The 18,183-nt window shown below is 39.9% G+C and overlaps 2 protein-coding genes across 3 annotated transcripts in view; one reads left to right on the forward strand and one right to left on the reverse strand.

Moving 5' to 3' along the window:
- PPP3R1 (protein phosphatase 3 regulatory subunit B, alpha) overlaps positions 1-5,272 on the forward strand; it is a 70,972-nt gene extending 65,700 nt beyond the window's left edge. For both annotated transcript variants that reach the window (XM_058683871.1, XM_058683872.1), the window contains one exon: positions 3,157-5,272. In XM_058683871.1, coding sequence (XP_058539854.1) covers positions 3,157-3,204 — 48 coding nt within the window. In that variant the 3' untranslated portion in view covers positions 3,205-5,272. The remainder of the gene's footprint in view (positions 1-3,156) is intronic.
- Positions 5,273-6,276: 1,004 nt separating this feature from the next.
- On the reverse strand, positions 6,277-17,900 carry PNO1 (partner of NOB1 homolog). The gene is made up of 7 exons (XM_058683869.1): positions 17,623-17,900; positions 17,235-17,384; positions 13,344-13,427; positions 13,101-13,161; positions 12,742-12,859; positions 7,361-7,431; positions 6,277-6,708 (listed from the first exon to the last, which is right to left on the reverse strand). Exons 1-7 carry the CDS (start codon positions 17,827-17,829, stop codon positions 6,641-6,643), a joined length of 759 nt encoding a protein of 252 aa, XP_058539852.1. The 5' UTR covers positions 17,830-17,900; the 3' UTR covers positions 6,277-6,640.
- Positions 17,901-18,183: the final 283 nt, after the last annotated feature.

Below are 18,183 nucleotides of genomic sequence, written 5' to 3' on the forward strand. Positions count from 1 at the left end.
TGCTGGGAGGGTTTATGTTACTCCTCTGTTTCTTCTTTACCAAAGATCACGGAAAGACTTGTGTGGAATGTGGTCAGATTGTGCCGTGGGACCAGGCTGGTCATGTCAGCATAGATAGCCAGTTTTCAAAAGAAGGAAAGAAAAGAAATTCAGGGGTGCCTGGGTGGCTCAGTCAGTTGAGCATCTGACTCCTGATTTCAGCTCATGTCATGATCTCCCAGTTCATGAGATGGAGCCCTGTGCTGGGTTCTGCATGGCTCCAGCAGCGCAGAGCCTGCTTGGGATTCTTTCTCCCTCTCTCTCTGCCCCTCCTCTGTTCACACCTGCACTCTTTCAAAATAAATAAACATTAAAAAAAAAAAAATCCTGAGCATTGAGGGAACAAAGCAAAAATGGAAAACTCTTGCCTACAGTGATGTGAGATGTATATAGATGAATATTCCATTTAGTAAATATAAATATGTAAGTTGAAATTACACATAAATTGTTTGTCATTGGAAGAAAATTAAAATGCGTATGATGCTGTTTACACTGAAGACATAAGCTGTGCTTTGAGTTTATTTCCAGTATTTGATAAATTGCTTTCGTATTTTTGAGGAGTGTAGTTTGGGGATGGAGAAAAACTTTTGTGTTTTCAACCCAACTTCTTTGAACATTGATCAAGTCCATAACTTTGGCTTCATTGAGTCCTTTTTATTCTGATTTCTCAAGCTATAGCAGTAAAGAGATGGGAAGTTACTTTAAAAGATCACATGCTTGTCTCCCTCCTTTAAAAATTTCAGAATACTTATACAAAGAAAATAGAAACAATTGATGACAGTGTTAAAGTTGGCAGGCTGAACTGAATGCTTGTACAGCTGACCCTTGAAAAACATGGGTTTGAACTGCACATGTCCTTATATGCTATTTTTTTTTCAGTGAAGTATTGCACGTTTTTTTGTGTTAATGTTTTCTTTTTTTTCTAGCTTTATTGTAAGAATGTAGTATGTAATGCATACACAAAATAGTGTTAATTGTTATTCATGAGGCTTCTGGTTAACAGTAGGCTATTAGTTAAATTTGGGGAGAGCCAAAAGTTATATGTAACTTTTTTACTGCATAGCGGGGTTGATATCTCCAACCCCTGTTGTTGTTCAAGAGTCAGATTATTTATTTTTGCTTTCCTCTCCAAACTCCAATGAAATTAAACGGATTAAAAAGTAAAGGTTTTGAACCCACAGGACAAAGAGAATAGTAGGGAGGATAGTAACTAGACAACTTAAAACTCTGTAAACTGACTTAATAGGAGAAAAAATGAATTCTGAGCTATCAGCTTGTAAAGCTGAGCGGCAACTTGGTATATAATGCAGAATCCCTGAAAGGCTCAGAAATTGGTAGCATAAGATAAGTGAAAGTGGAGGGGTGGCTCAGTTGGTTGGGCCTCTGACTTCGGCTCAGGTCATGATCTCATGGGTTGTGAGTTTGAGCCCTGCATCGGGCTGTGCTGACAGTTTAGAATCTGGAGCCTGATTCTGTGTCTCATTCTTTCTCTGCCCCTCCCCCACCCGTGCTGTCTCTCAAAAATAAATAAATGTAAAAAAAAATTAAGTGAAAATGGGGATAAAGGCAAGACTAAAAACAGTTGCTTGAAGTCTGTTTAAAAAGCATTCAGAACACTAGATCTCCCTACTCTGTTCAGACTCCTCCACTGTAGTGGGAGATTGGAGAGGGTGAAGTAATCTGAGTCTGGAAAACATGGGGAATAGATTGTGTGTGTGTTGGTGGGGGGGAGGCGTGGTGGTGAGTATCCAAGAGAAGGCAATGCAGGAATGTTATTTGCAGACCTGTAGGGAAATACTGAATATTACCTGAAAATCCTAAATGATTATCTCTGTGTAAAAGAAAATAGAGAACGAAGGCAGAGTAGCAAACTGCTGTTTTCATAGCAGAAGTTGTAGAACTAATTGGCTATTCAAGCTTTATTTTTGAAATAAAAATTTTAGGTTAAATTTAAAAATAATACAGATGCAGTTACACACAACAACATGGATTAATCTCAAAAACCTGTTGGGTGAAACAGGCCAGACATGAAAGAAATTTCATTTTAAAATGTACAAAAACAAACCAAACTAATCCATGTTGTTAAAGTCACAGTAGTGGGTGGGTGTTGGGGGGAGGGGCGGGTAGGGCAGGAGGAAGGAGATGGCTAGTGCTGGAAGGGGGCCGCAGAAGACTGCTGAAAATCATCTGGGTGCTTAGCTACTTGGGTGTTTACACTGGGAAAATTCAAGCTATGAACATTTATGACTTATGTACTTTCCTTATGTAGGTTATATTTAATAATAATACAGGTAATTACACTTTTAGATTACCATGTCATTTATTCACTGAGATTTCTGTAACAATTCTACATGTATTGAATGAAGCCCATGAGAAAATGTGCAGAAGTTTTTATTTGGTATTTTTATAATGCCTTCTAGAATGGACTGACAAGTTGGGTTTTGAGGATAATTTTTATGCTAACATCTGGTTATTATTTAATATTAAACTACCTTAGTAGGGGTTAGCAAACCAAAATGGGTCAAATCCTTCCCGTGGCCTGTTTTGTAGGTCTTTGAGCTTAGAACAGTTTTTTACATTTGTAAAAAAAAAAATGTGGGAGAGGAAAATGCCAAGAGAAATTATATGTGGCCTACAAAGCCTATAATACTTCTTATCTGGCCCTTTAACTTTGCCAACCATTGTCCTAGAACACAAGAAAATGCCTGTTATCCTGAGAGAAAGCCCTTACCTAGAGGCAATACAGGTTTAAAAAAACCCAAAAAACCCAAACCTCAAAAGCCAGCTTCTGAAAATGATTAAAGTAGTATTGTTTTTTAAATTGTAGGGTTTTTTTTTTTTTAATGTTTATTTTTGAGAGAGAGTATGAGTGGGGGAGGGGCAGAGAGAGAGGGAGGCAGAATCCGAAGCAGGCTCCAGGCTCTGAGCTGTCAGCACCAGAGCCTGACGCGGGGCTCGAACTCATGAGCTGTGAGATCATGACCTGAGCTGAAGTCGGACGCTCAACTGACTGAGCCACCCAGGAGCCCCTTAAATTGTAATTTGGTTAAGGTGGTTAGACTAGTAACAAGGAATTTTCAAACGTGGTTAAGCTTGATTTGTTCCTATCTGTTGCAGGTTGTAGGTGGCCTAGATATCCACAAAAAGATGGTGGTAGATGTGTGACTCTTTTTCTAAAGAGTACCACCCAACACTTTTGCTTTCTTCTCCATCTCTGAAGATCTGCTCAAGACGTCCAGCAATGCTCTCTGTGTATTTAAATGGAAGTATTTTTCTCTGTGAAGCCACATTTTCCAACACGAGCCTCATGAAGCCAACTAAGTGTTATTGAACTCTTATTCTCTCAATAACTCAGTGTAGCACTTTAAAGTCTGAAGGACAGCAACATGAAAAGAGCATATCAATGTGGTGAAGAAAGGGAAGGGGTTGGCTTTTAATTTATTTTTCTTCATCTTTTATAACAAGAAAGTATCTATATATACATATGTAAATATTTATATATAGATATATGTAGCTTTCTATATGTGTAGGTTGGCTTTAATTTAATATACTTGATTCAGAAGCAAAATGATAGAGTACAAAAGTGCCAAGCAGAACATAAAACATCCTTACTTTTATTTCACACAGTTTTATATATAGATAGAAAGTTGTACACTTTGAGCCGGGTGTTAGGCCAGCTATTTTCCTTTTCCTGTGCTTTCTCCTTTGAGAGATTGACAAAGCATTTGTTAACGTCCTATTACTTACCTTAATTACATTTTTGTAACAGAGCAGTCTGTAATTTTCTTTATACCTATGAATAGATTTCCAGGGACTAGGTCTCGTTGCTGAGCAGCTCTGCTGCATCTCTGCCTGAGGAGAAAGTACAGTGCAGTGCTGCCGCCAAGAGCTCCTCGTGTTCCGCCAGGAACTGCACCAAGCTCACGGCTGCTTCGTGGTTACTTCTGAACGAGGAGCCATTTTCCTTTCTTAAATGTCCCTGAGTTAAATGTAAGTTACCAGTTGTGGAAAGGCCGGAAGCTATCTGAGGCAATCACGATTTATTTTAAGACATTACTCAGTGAAGAATACCTGAAGTAATCATGGACTACTTAGGATATCCATTCATTTGTTTCATTACATGGGTAAACAGTTTGTCATTAAACTTCTGTTTGAACCGTAAATTTCTTTTCCGTTTCAGAAGACTTGTAGTTAATCTGAAAAATTGGTGATATTTAATGTGCATGTACATATCTAAACACCCACACAGATTGGTGATTTAAATGGAAGAAGTCTTTTTAATCTCTGTATGCCACAGAAGAGCAAAATTGTATCAAAATTTATACCTCTCCTGTTTCTTTACCACAAGGCATAGAGAGTGCATGGTGGTTTTCTTTCTTGATTTGCCCATATTTGTAATGGATGATAACTGAAGAAATGTGTGATATAAAAGTAGTGTATCATGTTCCACCACTTGATATTATCCCTTCCCTTTTCTGCAAAGGTACTATTGGCTGGAAGAGAACATTTTGGTTAGCTTTCTAGGAAAGTAGTCTTCCCCTATGTAGTTTTTCTAGAAAACCAGTTTCATAATCATGAGTGGAAAAGGGCAGGTTGAATCAAAGTAAATGAATCTTAAATTGGGCACGCCTGCCTGCCATCGCTGTTCCTTCAACTGAGTGCTGCACATCATGGGCTCTGTCTGTGAGAGAAAAATCCCGGTGCTTGGTGTCTTTGCATGACATGGAGTTTTGCATGTAGATCAATTTAAAAATGTACCTCTTGTTTACATAATTTGCATAATTTTAAAAGATAATGTTGCCAAACTTTGGAAATGTTAATGTTCAAACTGAGAATCTCCACTACATGTAACTTTCTTCCTCTGGATCAGTACGTGGCTTATAATCCCAGCCAGTGGTTTGATCTGTTCCAGTGTCAACTGCCATGTGCTCTGCTTCAAGGGGGAACTAGTCTTTTGTGAATTTTTTGTACATAAGTATTTGTTACAAATATTTTAGCAAATGCTTTCTATTTCTCTTGCTTGTGCATATCTTGGCTGGCGTTACAGAAAAATAGTGCAAACATTATTTCCTTACTGGGGAATGAGGGGTTTTTTCTTTTTCTTTTTTAGTGGGGGTGGGGGAGGGGTTTATGTTGAATGTTTAGTTTTTTTCTTCTGCATGAAACGTCATGTTGTGGGATCTTTAGAAAACTTCATACTGTATGAATAAGAAAATAAAATATTTGAAACTTGCTTGAGTGTGCTCACAGTCATCTTTGTTGGGCTCCCACAGCCATTAGGTAGTGTTTTGTCCATTAGGTAATCTTTTTTTCATTCTTTTGATTTAAAAAAAAAATGGTAAATTGATGTTTGGTATTTGACTATAGGCCATGAGATAAATCTGCTTTATCACTGGTTAAAAACACAAGTCATTACAAGGACCTACAAAGCCTTTCCTCATTATGCCTTTACTACTTACCCTTCTGCTTCCAGCTGCCTTCGCCTCCTGTGGTTCCTGGATCTTTGGGCTTACTTCTGCTGTGGGCCTTTGTATGGTCTCCCCTGCCAGATCCTGCACAGTAATGCCTCCAAGTCTGTTCAAATATGTCCTGGCTCCCAACGATGTTCCTGGCCATCCCACGTAAACATATTACACCTGTGTCTCCTTTACCCCACCCCCCCCCCCTTTTTCCCCCCTCTTCCGTTGCATTTCCCCTCTGATGACAGAACTTACTTGGGTATTTTGTACATCTGTCTTCCCTGGTTACCGAAATAAAACGAAAACTCCACAAGGGCATTCATTTCTATTTCTGTTCATTGTTCACTGACAGCCTCACTTGTCTAGAATTCCATCTACCTCTTAGCATTAGCTCATTAAATACTTAATGAAGGATTATTTAAACAGGCAGGCATTAGTTAAAACAACCTCTTGCATTTGCAGAACATCATAGTCTTGGTAAAAACGTTCTTTTACCATTTTTCACCTTTACTACTTAGAAGAAATACGCCCAAACACTGGTCTGGCTACTTTGTTTATTTGAAAAATAAAGTTCTTTCTTCACCATCAACTTTGTGATGTTTTTAATTTTATAAACTACAAAAGAGATACAAAGACTAGCTAGCCTGCCTTTGTTCACTGCAGTTATCTTTGAACTGCTGCTTCTATGATTCTAAAAAACCCACATACTACCCAGTATTAAGGGTCATGATTCAGAGCAGTTTTGTGCGATTTTTTTAATTACACTCCATAGACAAGAAATGTTTATAAATTTATAAAAAGTTATAAATTTATAAATAAGTTGATAAGTTCACACAGTACTGTTTAAACCAGAAGTTTCCCTCCTAGAAGAATCATAATGCAAATCTTTTATTGAAAATGAAGTAATAAATTATAGTTAATGTGTAAGTATAGTGTGCCAAATTCAGATATGGAAATTATCCTTAAAGTTGCTGTATTACCAAACCTTTCCTTTCTGTTCATGCTTCTGGCTGTGAGAACAGAAGTGATGAAGGCTTAGAGTGACTGGAATACTCTTCACATGGTTTCTTGTGACCACATGTGGAGGAGAAGGCTTTTTCTCTAGAGTCCAAAGACAAGATAAAAAGTCTCTTGATTTGAAATCAGAACCGATCTGCTGCTCTGCTAGCCACGGCTCGGATATTGCCATAAACCTTTGATGGAGGATTTCCTGCAGAGGAAAATAAACGTTATCTATACAAATATACCCACATACAGAAGCTACATGGAAAGCAGTCTACAACTCTAAAAAGAACATTTTCCAGTGGCTCGCTCTTAAACCAACAAAAGAACTGTAAACCATACCCAGATATCCTCCAAAAACATTTTAAATCCTGAGTCAAAGGCACCAACCTGTTTCAGAAAGAAGCTGGTCAATCAGATCTGGGCACTGATGGAAAATCCCATCTAGAGCAAGCTACTACAATCCTGTAAGTCTTAACAGAAGTTAACGGACTTTGCTGCACAGCTTGAAAATAGGACTAAGTGTGTCAATTAAATTGACTGATGGTGACCAGCAGCTTTTTTTTGTTGAAACCTAAAACATGTTGCCTACTATTCTGGAAGGGCTTTTCACTGCACCTCAGGGGAAAGCAGCAAAGATTTAAGCAATATAATCCAACAAACCCTTTGTCTTCTCTAGCAAACAGAATCCAAGCAAAAATACTCCTTTTTTCTTTAGGTCCACATTTGCCAACCCCCATTTCTACTTGCTATCTTTAACATTACTCTTCACCTACACTGATTTGCAAATGTGGTTTGAGTTCTAAATTCCCTATTCTTTTCTTTCCAGAGAATACACCCAAGGAATAAATTGCTGTTACCCAGGATAAGGTTGCAAATGGCAGTTCTTGCCATCTTGATGTTTTGGAAAGAGCCAAGGATGTGAACTTTCCTGCAAGAGAGAATGTGAGACAAGTTAGCAACAAAAAGCATTTCCTTAATGAAGCCCCCTAATCCAGAAACTTCGGAAAATCATGACAGATACAGATCTCTAAAGAAGGTGGTGATGGCTGCACAACTCTAAATGCACTAAAAACCACTCTGAAGGGGAATATTATGGTATGTAAATTATATCCCAATAAAAATCAGAAAAAAAAACTTTTAAGAAACCAAGAATTTAAGATTCTTAGTTAATGATGGTTACTAACAAGTGAGTGCCTTCTATGTGCTGTGTATGCCTTTATGTGTTCCCATTCATTTAAATTTTTTTTAGTTTTTGAGAGAGAGGGGGGGAGAGAGACACCAGGGGAGGAATACAGAGAGAGAGGGAGACACAGAATCCAAAGACAGGCTCCAGGCCTGAGCTGTCAGCACAGAGCCCAATGTGGGGCTTGAACCCATGAACCGTGAGATCATAACCCAAGCCGAAGCTGGATGCTTAATGGACTGAGCCACCCAGGTGCCCCTATGTGTTCCCATTTAATCCTTACAGGAGCTTTAATAGGTAATTTACTCCCATTTTACAAATGAGGAAAATTTACAAGAATTAAAAAAAAAAACAAAAACCCTGTCCAAGATTACACACTGGCAGAGGTGGGATTATTAAGTACCCACAAATGCAAGTAACGCTGTACTTAATCAAAATATTTGGGTTTCAACTGCAAAGCTTTCTAAAGGTTATCTAAGTTTAGGGGCACCTGGGTGGCTCAACTGGTTAAGCGTCCGACTTCAGCTCAGGTCACGATCTCGCGGTCTGTGGGTTCAAGCCCGTGTCAGGCTCTGGGCTGATGGCTCGGAGCCTGGAGCCTGCTTCCGATTCTGTCTCCCTCTCTCTCTGCCCCTGCCCCGTTCATGCTCTGTCTCTCTCTGTCTCAAAAATAAATAAAACGTTTAAAAAAAAATAAAAATAAAAATAAAAATAAATAAAGGTTATCTAAGTTTCTTTATTCATAGGGTCATTCAGACCCTTCTAATGGGTATTCCTGCCTGACTGACTCAAACAAGATGGACAACATAGTTTTGTCTTTTTGAGCCCATCTTTCAAAAAATAGCAGTAAACTGACACCAAAATTGGCAGTGGGAACACCAAGAGGAACCCTCTTGCCCAGACAGACTCAGGCATTTCTGAAATTGGGGTAAAAGTGAAAGTCTGTTCAAGATGATCCTCCAATTTTCTTCCCTACTCCGTGGAATCAGGCAACCACCCACTGTAACGGGCAAAATTATGGGGGTGGGGGTTGTTCCCTGGAAAAGGTAAAAGACATGATGTCTGGACCAGGGGTACCAGGTACAGTTGAAGTAGGAGTACCATGTTAAAAACAGGGGCATGTCAAAGCAAATATTTGCACACTGACTGTTGAGACCTCCAGCTGTCTTCCATAACCAGGCTTCAAAGTCTGGCAGGAAAGAGCCTGGAGAATGCTTCTCTGGGGAACCTGCCCTGCCCAATAAAGAAAGACTAAAAGAGACATTAGGGCTTCCTCAAAGAAAACAGCCTGGCAGTAACCCTGAGTGAAGCCTACAGTCAACCAGCATTACCCCCTCAGGCCCCTGTGAGCTCAGGGCTTCCAGTCTGCTCTTTACTGCCTCACACATATGGCAAACACTGAGGATCACCAGAATCCGAGAAGACCATCTAATACAAAAAGTAGAAGTTACAACCAGCAAGGTGAAGAAAGCATTACAGAAACAGAGGCTGTGGGGAGAAAAAAGTGAAAACCGCAAAAACAAAACAAAATCAAATCAGCAAGATCAGAAAAGCCATTTCATGTACCCATGAATCAAGAGGATGTTAAGAAAACTAAACATAAGGATTAGAAGACAGAGTTACAGAAAGGAATTCCAGATAGGGTGCGGGAAAGAAAAGGAAAGCCAAAACGATTCAAGAAAATTTCTAAGAAATTTCTAAAATTTCATTATAGCAAATGAGTTTCTAATTTGAAAGGGTCCAGTATGATGAATAAAAACAGACCCACACTAACACATATCACTATGAAATTTCAGAACACAATGGATTAAGAAGATAGTACAACTCCCAGATAGGAAGCTAAAATAATCAGATATCAAAATGTCTTTGGACTTCTCAACAGCAACACTGAAAGCCCGGATGTAGCAATGTCTCCAGAGTTCTGAACAAACTGTATAGTTGGCCAGCAGCCAGGACATCTTCAAAACAAGATCTCAAAAAATGTTCTTCCTATGCTAATAAGCTTGCTTCTGGACTATCTACAGCACCAAAGTAAGGAGTACTCGGGGGTGGGTGAAATGAGTGAAGAGGGTCAAACAGCACAAAACAGCATATAAATTCCAGTTATAAAATAAGTCCCAGAATGTAATGTAGAGCATGTCAGCGATAGTCAATAATACTGTGCTACAAGCAAAGCTGCTGAGAGTAAATCTTAGAAATTATCATACAAGAAAAAACAAATTTGTAACTGTGTTGATGAACGGATGTTAATAGACTTACTGTGATCATTTTGCAATATATACAAGTATCAAAAAAGAAAAAAAAACCCCACAAGTACTCAAAAAGAATCCAACACCAAGGGATTCAAATAGCAAAGGGGCAAAGCTGAAAGGAGAACCCAGGATGCCAGCTGGGTGCCAGGCAGAGAGGGTACCAGTGCTTCTGAAAAAGAAGGATCCAGGAGGGATTTCTCAAACGTTTGCTAAATCCAGATACACCAAGGGGAGATACAACAGCAGACAGCTTTTTAACTGAATTTTACTGAATATTAAGAAAGCACACAGGTAAGGAATTATTTTTTCAAGTGAAAACAGAATTGTAAAGGACAGAGGAATCACAGTATATCACCTGGTTCAGCTGATGATACACTGAGCAGAGATTCTGTACTCAGGGAATACTGAACACCAGTCTTACAGCACCCCCAGTTTATGGGGGACATAGGGAGGGAGAAGCAAACTGGATGTGAGAAGGCTTGAGTACAGGGGGTGGAGGTGGGGAGAGGGATGAAAGAAACCTAAATTTTCATCTTTCATGGTAGAAAGTCAACAGTGAATCTGGAAAAAAAAAAATCAAGCTGGTATATAAACAAGATATTTGAAAATACGGGAATAAATAGTTTAAAATTAGCTAAAAGAGTTGAAACTGGTTCCTCTGAGGAAGGGGAAATGGAAGTAGGTGGTAGAAATTTGGGGCTTGCTCATAGATGTGTATGTTTGATAAAAATAAAAATTCTTTACAATAGAGCAGAAAGATGAGGAAATAGAGAAAGCAAGAATACTTGAAGTGCGAGTAGTTGTGCTCCCAAAGTAACGAGGCAAGATCTGAATGGAATGCAGGTCTCAGGACATATAGGCAACATTATTTGCCATCTGATATACTGAATATATTTGGAATAGTTTTTAGTTTATCATGCTCACGTTATACTGTATTTTACGAGATTATCGACAACTCATCAAAAACAACATAGGTGCATGTTAGTCCACCTTACGGTTATATCATAATTAATATAAGTTGTTGAACGTGTGGATTTCCAATTAGTCTATTTATATTGAAAACTCAAGATAGTGCATTTCTCTGATTTCAGGTAGTATGTAATTCGGTTTGTAACAAAAATACAAAAACAAAAAGTTATTCAATAATAGCAACACTATTCATAATAACCCCAAACTGAAAACAGCCCAACTGTGAATGGATAAACAAAATGCAACACATCCATATAATTAGTACTTGGCAATAAAAAGGAATTACTGACACACCCAACAAAATGGAGAGACTCAAAACAGCATGCTAATTATAAGACACTATACAACAAAGACCACATACTGTGTATGTCCATTCATAGAAATTTCTAGAAAAGGCAAAACTACAACAGAAAGTAGATCAGGGACTCCTAGGTGGCTCAGTTGGTTAAGCATCAAATTTTGGCTCAGGTCATGATCTCACAGTTTGTGAGTTCAAGCCCTGCATTGGGCTCTCATCAGGCTCTGTTGAGCCAGCTTTGGATCCTCTGTAAGCACCTCCCCGCCCCCCCCCATCGGTACCCCTCCCCAGCTCTAACCTGGCATGTGCACTCTCTCTCACAAACAAACATAAAAAAAAAAAAAAAAAAGAAAGAAAGTAGATTAGTGATTGCCTGGGATGAGGTGGGATCATAGGACTACAGATCTGCCCCAAAACTCACTGAACATCATACTAATAGAGGTAATTTTGGGGGGATGTAAATCATACTGCAATAAAGCTGTTAAAAAAGCTAGTTCAATAGTGCATTTTAAGGTGACACAAATATGCTTAAAATTTAACACAACATAGTACCCATAATTTGATTACCAAATCAGTTACATTTTTAGATTTCTAAATTAACAAAGTTGTTAGGGCTACATAGGATACTTTCAAATGTGGTATACATTTCAAAACATTTTAAAATTCCTAGTTCAAAAAAAGCTTTCCTCATGGCTCCATACTCCCAACTGCAGGCTCACGTCACAAAGATCAAAATTACAATACACCTGTCTTCCAGTAAGAGGGCCACCAACGTGGTATTACCATTAACCCTCGAGTGTAAAACAGAGTCTAAAATTTAGATTCTAAATTACAGTGAGCCCTGAGTTTAGAGCAAAGACAGTATGATTTTAAATTAAAATTATTTCTGGGTTTAGCAGCAGGCAGATCCCTCCTCCTCTCAGTCAACTGCTTCGTTCCCCAACTTCATGGCATTATGTAATCTGTGAGCCATCTGCCAGTAACCCCGACCCAGCACTGCAGCAGCATCAACCCCCGACAGGGCTAATCCCAGCTTGACTTCCTGCACCCTTACTTTAAGCCTGTCTCATCTTCTTTCTGTTCAGATAGCTGCTCTCTAGTTTTTCATCCAATGTGCAACACTCTCCGTCCTTTTAGGGAGGACCTTTCCATGTAATTCTAAATTATTTACAAACTATCTACATATAATTCTTTAAAAAGAAAGTCACAAGGGCATTTAAAACACCTACTCTTTGCCCTCTCCTACTGATTAAAGAGTCCCCTAAGATTCTACTGAAATCTTCATGCGTCACGTAACTTCTTTTAATAGTAATTCTAAACATTTCCTTTACTGCTGAGAAAAAAGCTAAAATTTCTAAGATCTTCTCAACCTACTTAATCTGCTTTCAAAGTAACTATGTATTTCATTCAGAACCATATACTGACAAAGATTCAGTGGCAACATAATGGATAAAATACAATCTTTATAGCTTCTTGAAACCAGCAAAAGATCAAATATAAATTATGACAATAATTTTCTCAAGATCAGATACTTACACATCAGCCAAAACTATCCGCGTCCGTGTCACATTCTCTATGGTGAATTTGGTTTTTCCTCCTTTGCCAGCGATTCTTCCTATTGCTCTTGACAGGTGGTCTCCCTTTAGGGGCTTCACTAAATGAAAGGAGCGAGACCTCAGGAGGCAAGCCATTCCAGTAGACCACCCACTCCATAATGAAGTTTAATCACTAACTAAATTTCCCTACTAAAAGACACAAAACATATATTGTGTATTTTTAAAACCTGCTAGTAATACAGGTCAAATGATGCTATTAGAAAGCTAAGAGGCACATACGATACAAAGTCAGCAATACAAAAGTACAATAATAATAGGAAAAGACCATCATACACTCACCATCTGTAATTTCAAAGGACTCTAGGAAGAGGTCATCCAACCTAATGAGGGCAACTGCATCCTACAACATAAAAATAAATGCTGTGGAGCCCTTCATTTAGATACCTGAGAATGACTATTAAGTTAAAATTCACCAATTGTAGACCTAGAAAACCCCCAAATTTTTTTTCGAAAAAGCCCAAATCCATTGAAACATTCATATTATGTTTAAGCCCCTATTTCAGATGTCATGAAATCACTCACCTCTACCTGAAACCCAAGAATAAAGGCTTTCACAAAATCAGCTGCTTTTGTCAGAGCACTAACATCCTTGGTTTCTTTACAAGTCTGTTAAAAAAAAAAGGTACAAATTAAGATTGGAGATAATATTCCAACAAAACACTAGGACTGACCTTCCCCATTATTAAAATTTCCTTTACCACCACCCTTCCCCAATATATTCTCTACGACCCAGTTTTTGGTGATAGATCAGCACTACATTTAATTTACCCAAAATCTATAAAGAACTTATCAAACTTAACATCCAAGAAACAAACAACCCAGTTAAGAAATGGGCAGAAGACATGAATAGACACTTTTTCAAAGAAGACATCCACGTGGCTGACAAGATACATGAAAAGATGCTCAACATTGCCCATCATCAGGGAAATACAAATCAAAACCATGATGAGATACAACCTCACACCTGTCAGAATGACTAATATTAACAATAAGAAACAACAGGTGTTGGTGAGGATACAGAGAAAGGGGAACCCTCTAGCACTCCTGGTGGGAATCAAACTGGTACAGCCACTCTGGAGAACAGTATGGAGATTCCTCAAAAAACTAAAAATAGGGGCACCTGGGTGGCTCAGTCGGTTAAGCGTCCGACTTCAGCTTAGGTCATGATCTCACAGTTCATGAGTTCGAGCCCTGCGTCGGGCTCTGTGCTGACCGCTCAGAGCCTGCTTCAGATTCTGTGTCTCCCTCTCTCTCTGCCCCTCCCCCACTCACTCTCTCTCTCTCTCAAAAATAAACATTAAAAAAAAAAAAAAATCCTAAAAATAGAACTACCGTATGATCCAGCAAGTGTACTACTAGGTATTTACTCAAAGGATACAAAAATACATATTTGAAGGTGTACATGCACCCCAATGTTTACAGCAGCAATATCAATAATAGCCAAACTATGGAGAGAGCCCAAAGGTTCATCAACTGATAAGTGGATAAAGAAGATGTGGTGTATGTATGTGTGTATATATATATATATACATACACACACACACACACACACACACACACACACACACACAATGGAAGAGGGGTGCCTGGGTGGCTCAGTAGGTTAAAACGTCTGACTCTTGATTTTAGCTCCAGTCATGATCTCATAGTTCATGAGATCTAGCCCCATGTGGGGTTCTGTGCTAACAGCGTGGAGCCTACTTGGGATTTTCTCTGTCTTTGCCCCTGTCCCACTCACACGCGTGCTCCCTCTCTCAAAATAAATAAATAAAAAAAATGAATGGGATGGAACATTACTCAGCCATCAGAAATAATGAAATCTTGCTATTTGCAACAATGCAGACGGAGCTAGAATCTATTATGTTAAGTGAGAAAAGTCAATCAGGGAAAGGCAAAATACCATGATTTCATTCATATGTAGAATTTAAGAAACAAAACAGATGAACATATGGGAAGGGGAGGAGAGAAGAGAAGGAAACAAACCACAAGAAACTCTTAATAAATAATAGAGAACAAGTTGCCTGAGGGTTGATGGAGGGAGGTGGGTGGGAGATGGGATAGATAGGTGATGGGCATTAAGGAGGGTACTTGTTATGATGAGTACTAGGTATTGTATGAAAGTGACAAATCACAGAATTCTACTCCTGAAACCAATATTACTCTATATGTTAACTAAAATTTAAATTAAAAAATAATAACTTGCAAAACAAAATGCTCCCAGCTTAACAGCTGGGTAGTTCCATCTTGCCAAATGACTACACTCCATGAGCGATCTCACTCTGGGGTAAACTGCAAGATTCCCTCTGGCACAGCCCAGACGCCCACACGCTGAGGGACCTCTGACCCTGGTCTATCCCGTCAATGCCCAGGCTGGTCCTCTTCTTCCTCAATGCATGCAGTCTTCCTGGGAGTTCTGATCTAATCTCCTGACTTCAACTGTCATTATATCCTGATGTTTCTCAAAGCACTAACTCCAGTACTAACTACCAAAAATGATTTAAGCACGGATCTTTTCCTCAAAGGCTTTACTGGATAATTGCAGAAATAGCTGCTATTCATAAAATTCCTACCACTGAAAATGACATGCATTGCAAAGGTGCTTTACATACAGCAGCTCTAACCTTCATGTCAACCTTGAGTATTAATATAAAAACCTTTAGATTTGAGAAAACTAAAGTACTAAAATGTGAAAAAGGTAGAATTCCAATACAGGTCTGATTCCAAAATTGTCACTTCTCCCACACAGACTCACAATTTAGTTGAGACTACATATTTGACAAATTTAAAACTCTACAAGGTTGTGTAATGGCACATTTAAAATCAGACCCCAGTTCCAATCCTGTACGTGACCTTGGGCAAGTCCCCTTCTTGCTGCAGGTCTTAAGTTTTCTCATTTGTAAAATAAAAAGGTCAGAGTGGGAGGTCCTGAAGGCCCCCCCCCCCACCCTATCAAGATTCACTTATTAGTGAATGAACTTTGACTAACATACTCTTTTTTTTAATGTTTGTTTATTTTTGAGAGAGAGAGTGTGTGAGCAGGGGAGGGGCAGAGAGAGAGGGAGACAGAGGATCCAAAGCGGGCTCTGTGCTGTTAGCACAGAACTAACAGGGGGCAAACCCACGAGCCCTGAGATGATGACCTGGGCTGAAGTCAGCCGCTTTAACCAACTAAGCCACCCAGGGGCCCCAACTAACATACTCCTTTGACCCTCAGTTTCCTCATATCTAAATGATGGGGATTTGTTAAGTACTTCACAGGGCTGTCCTAAAGGTTAATATGATGTGGTGTGTGCTAAAGCACCACTACGTTTATGGCCTCCGGCAGGACCAACAAGTGTGAGTGGAATCCAAACTAATGCTGCTGGGACATGTGACAGCCAAGCACAGCAAGAGTGTAGGCTCTGAAGAGATGACTGCAACACAGGCCAATCCTAAAGGAGAAAGCTCTTGAGCTGGATTCTGAAAGATGACTGGGATTGAGGCAGGAAAAAAAAAAAAGAGTACAGAGGAGAGGGCCTTCTTCAGAGAGCAAAGCCCCCGATAGTATGGACATAAATATGTTCAAAGAGATGGTGAGATGAGTTAGGACTTAAATTCCTACTTAAAAGGCAGGTTAGGTCAAAAAACAGCTTTTGCCCTTCAGAGATTTTGAAGACACTAGGATATCATAGTAAAAGCAGTGTGGTCCGGGGCACTGGCACACAGGAAGGGGTGGTAAAGGAGATCTAAAGCAATGAAGCAAGGGAAACCCTTAAGGAAACAAGGTGTTCTCACACAAAGCTACAAAAACCTGCATGAAAGTGACAATGAGAACAAAGAGGAGTTCTACCGCCAAGTTCTAGATTTTAAACTTTACCAACTCTTCAGAGCTGTGCATCTGCTTTACTGCATTATTCTAGCTCAACATGAGTCTATACCAGTCCTGATGACGGTATAAGAACCCTCAAAACAGAAGATAGAATTAATTTTGGTTATTGATTCTAATACGAAACTGGCACCCAGGAAAAGAAGACCAAAAGTCAATATTAACTTTCAAACGGACACCATGAAATGAATAAATGTGTGTGTGTACAAATATGTACTTTTGTTCCTTATTTACATACTTCTGTTTATGACAATCTCTTTACTCCACCTTCTCTCATTTCAACACAGAACACATCATAAAATACATGTACAGGCATGGCCAGTATTTTGGTCTGACCTTAGGCCCACCTTATGAATTCAACTAATATACATGTTGAATGCAAACTTCAAAGACATTCAAGAAGTTCCAGCTCACTGTACTATTTTAGAAAACTGCATGACGACCGTTTAACAAAACAACTCCCACTAAGGAAAGCCTATTCACTCCTTTACATCCCTGTAGAAGAGAGAAGCCCTAATATACTTGGAAGTGGTTGACATTCTCCTTACCCTGATTTCTACATTCCTCGATTTCAAGTTAAAGCGTATCTGAAGTCCCAAATGTTCTACAACAGGAGTAAATATCTTCATCCAGTTTTCTTTTAATGGCGTGTATCTGTTAGCTGGGACCGGAATTTTCCTTGTTTCTTCTTTCCCACTCTACAATAAAAGAACACACAACTCGGGAGATGTCTCGAAGGATGGAGATGGGCATTGCAAAATGATAGCTCTTCCCCAAAAAGATTTAATTGAACGAATTAAACTTCGTTCAGGAGAGTCGTTTCTCTAAGAACCCCACTACGGAAGAGCCCCAGCAGTTTTAACACCACCCAGAGGCCACCGGCTTGGCCCAACTTTGGCCCCGGCCTCATTCCTCACCCACGGTCCCCGCTAGTACCAGGAATCCATCCCCAGCGAGGGGCGGGAAAACGGGCCTCTTCGCGGGCCGGGCCTCCTCTGTGTCCATGCGGGCCGCGTCCCCGCCCTCCCCCGCCGCGGACAGCTGCTCAGCCTGCCGTTTCTTCGCCCGCCGGCCACCCTTGCGGGTGACTTGGGTGAAGCCGTCCTCGGCCCCCGCGCTCTGGGCCTCCATCTGCGTTTCCATCCCCAGGAATCTCCAGCCCCACCATGTGCTTCCGGCCAGAACGCGAGCACCGCTGTAATGCGCAGGCGCACCTCGCAGGGTCCAGCGTCCGCCAACCAGCCCCAGGGCTCCGCCCACTTTCCTAAGAAGTCCCACGTAGGGGCCCTGGAGCGGGATTTTGTGCGTTTTTTGGACCGGAAGGGGGAATATCCTAAAATATGCCTGATTCCTGTCGTTCCCTCTGGCTCCGCAATTCCCAGCCGACGCATTTGCAATCTCCAATGTGTGTATGTGCGAAAGGCAGTAGGTAAAGACGATAAGCAAATTTGTGCTGTCAGTGAAGAAAAATCTTGCTTGACTTCAGTGGCGCATCGG

The sequence above is a fragment of the Neofelis nebulosa genome, chromosome 9 (genome assembly GCF_028018385.1).
Source record: "Neofelis nebulosa isolate mNeoNeb1 chromosome 9, mNeoNeb1.pri, whole genome shotgun sequence".
NCBI classification, from domain to species: domain Eukaryota; kingdom Metazoa; phylum Chordata; class Mammalia; order Carnivora; family Felidae; genus Neofelis; species Neofelis nebulosa.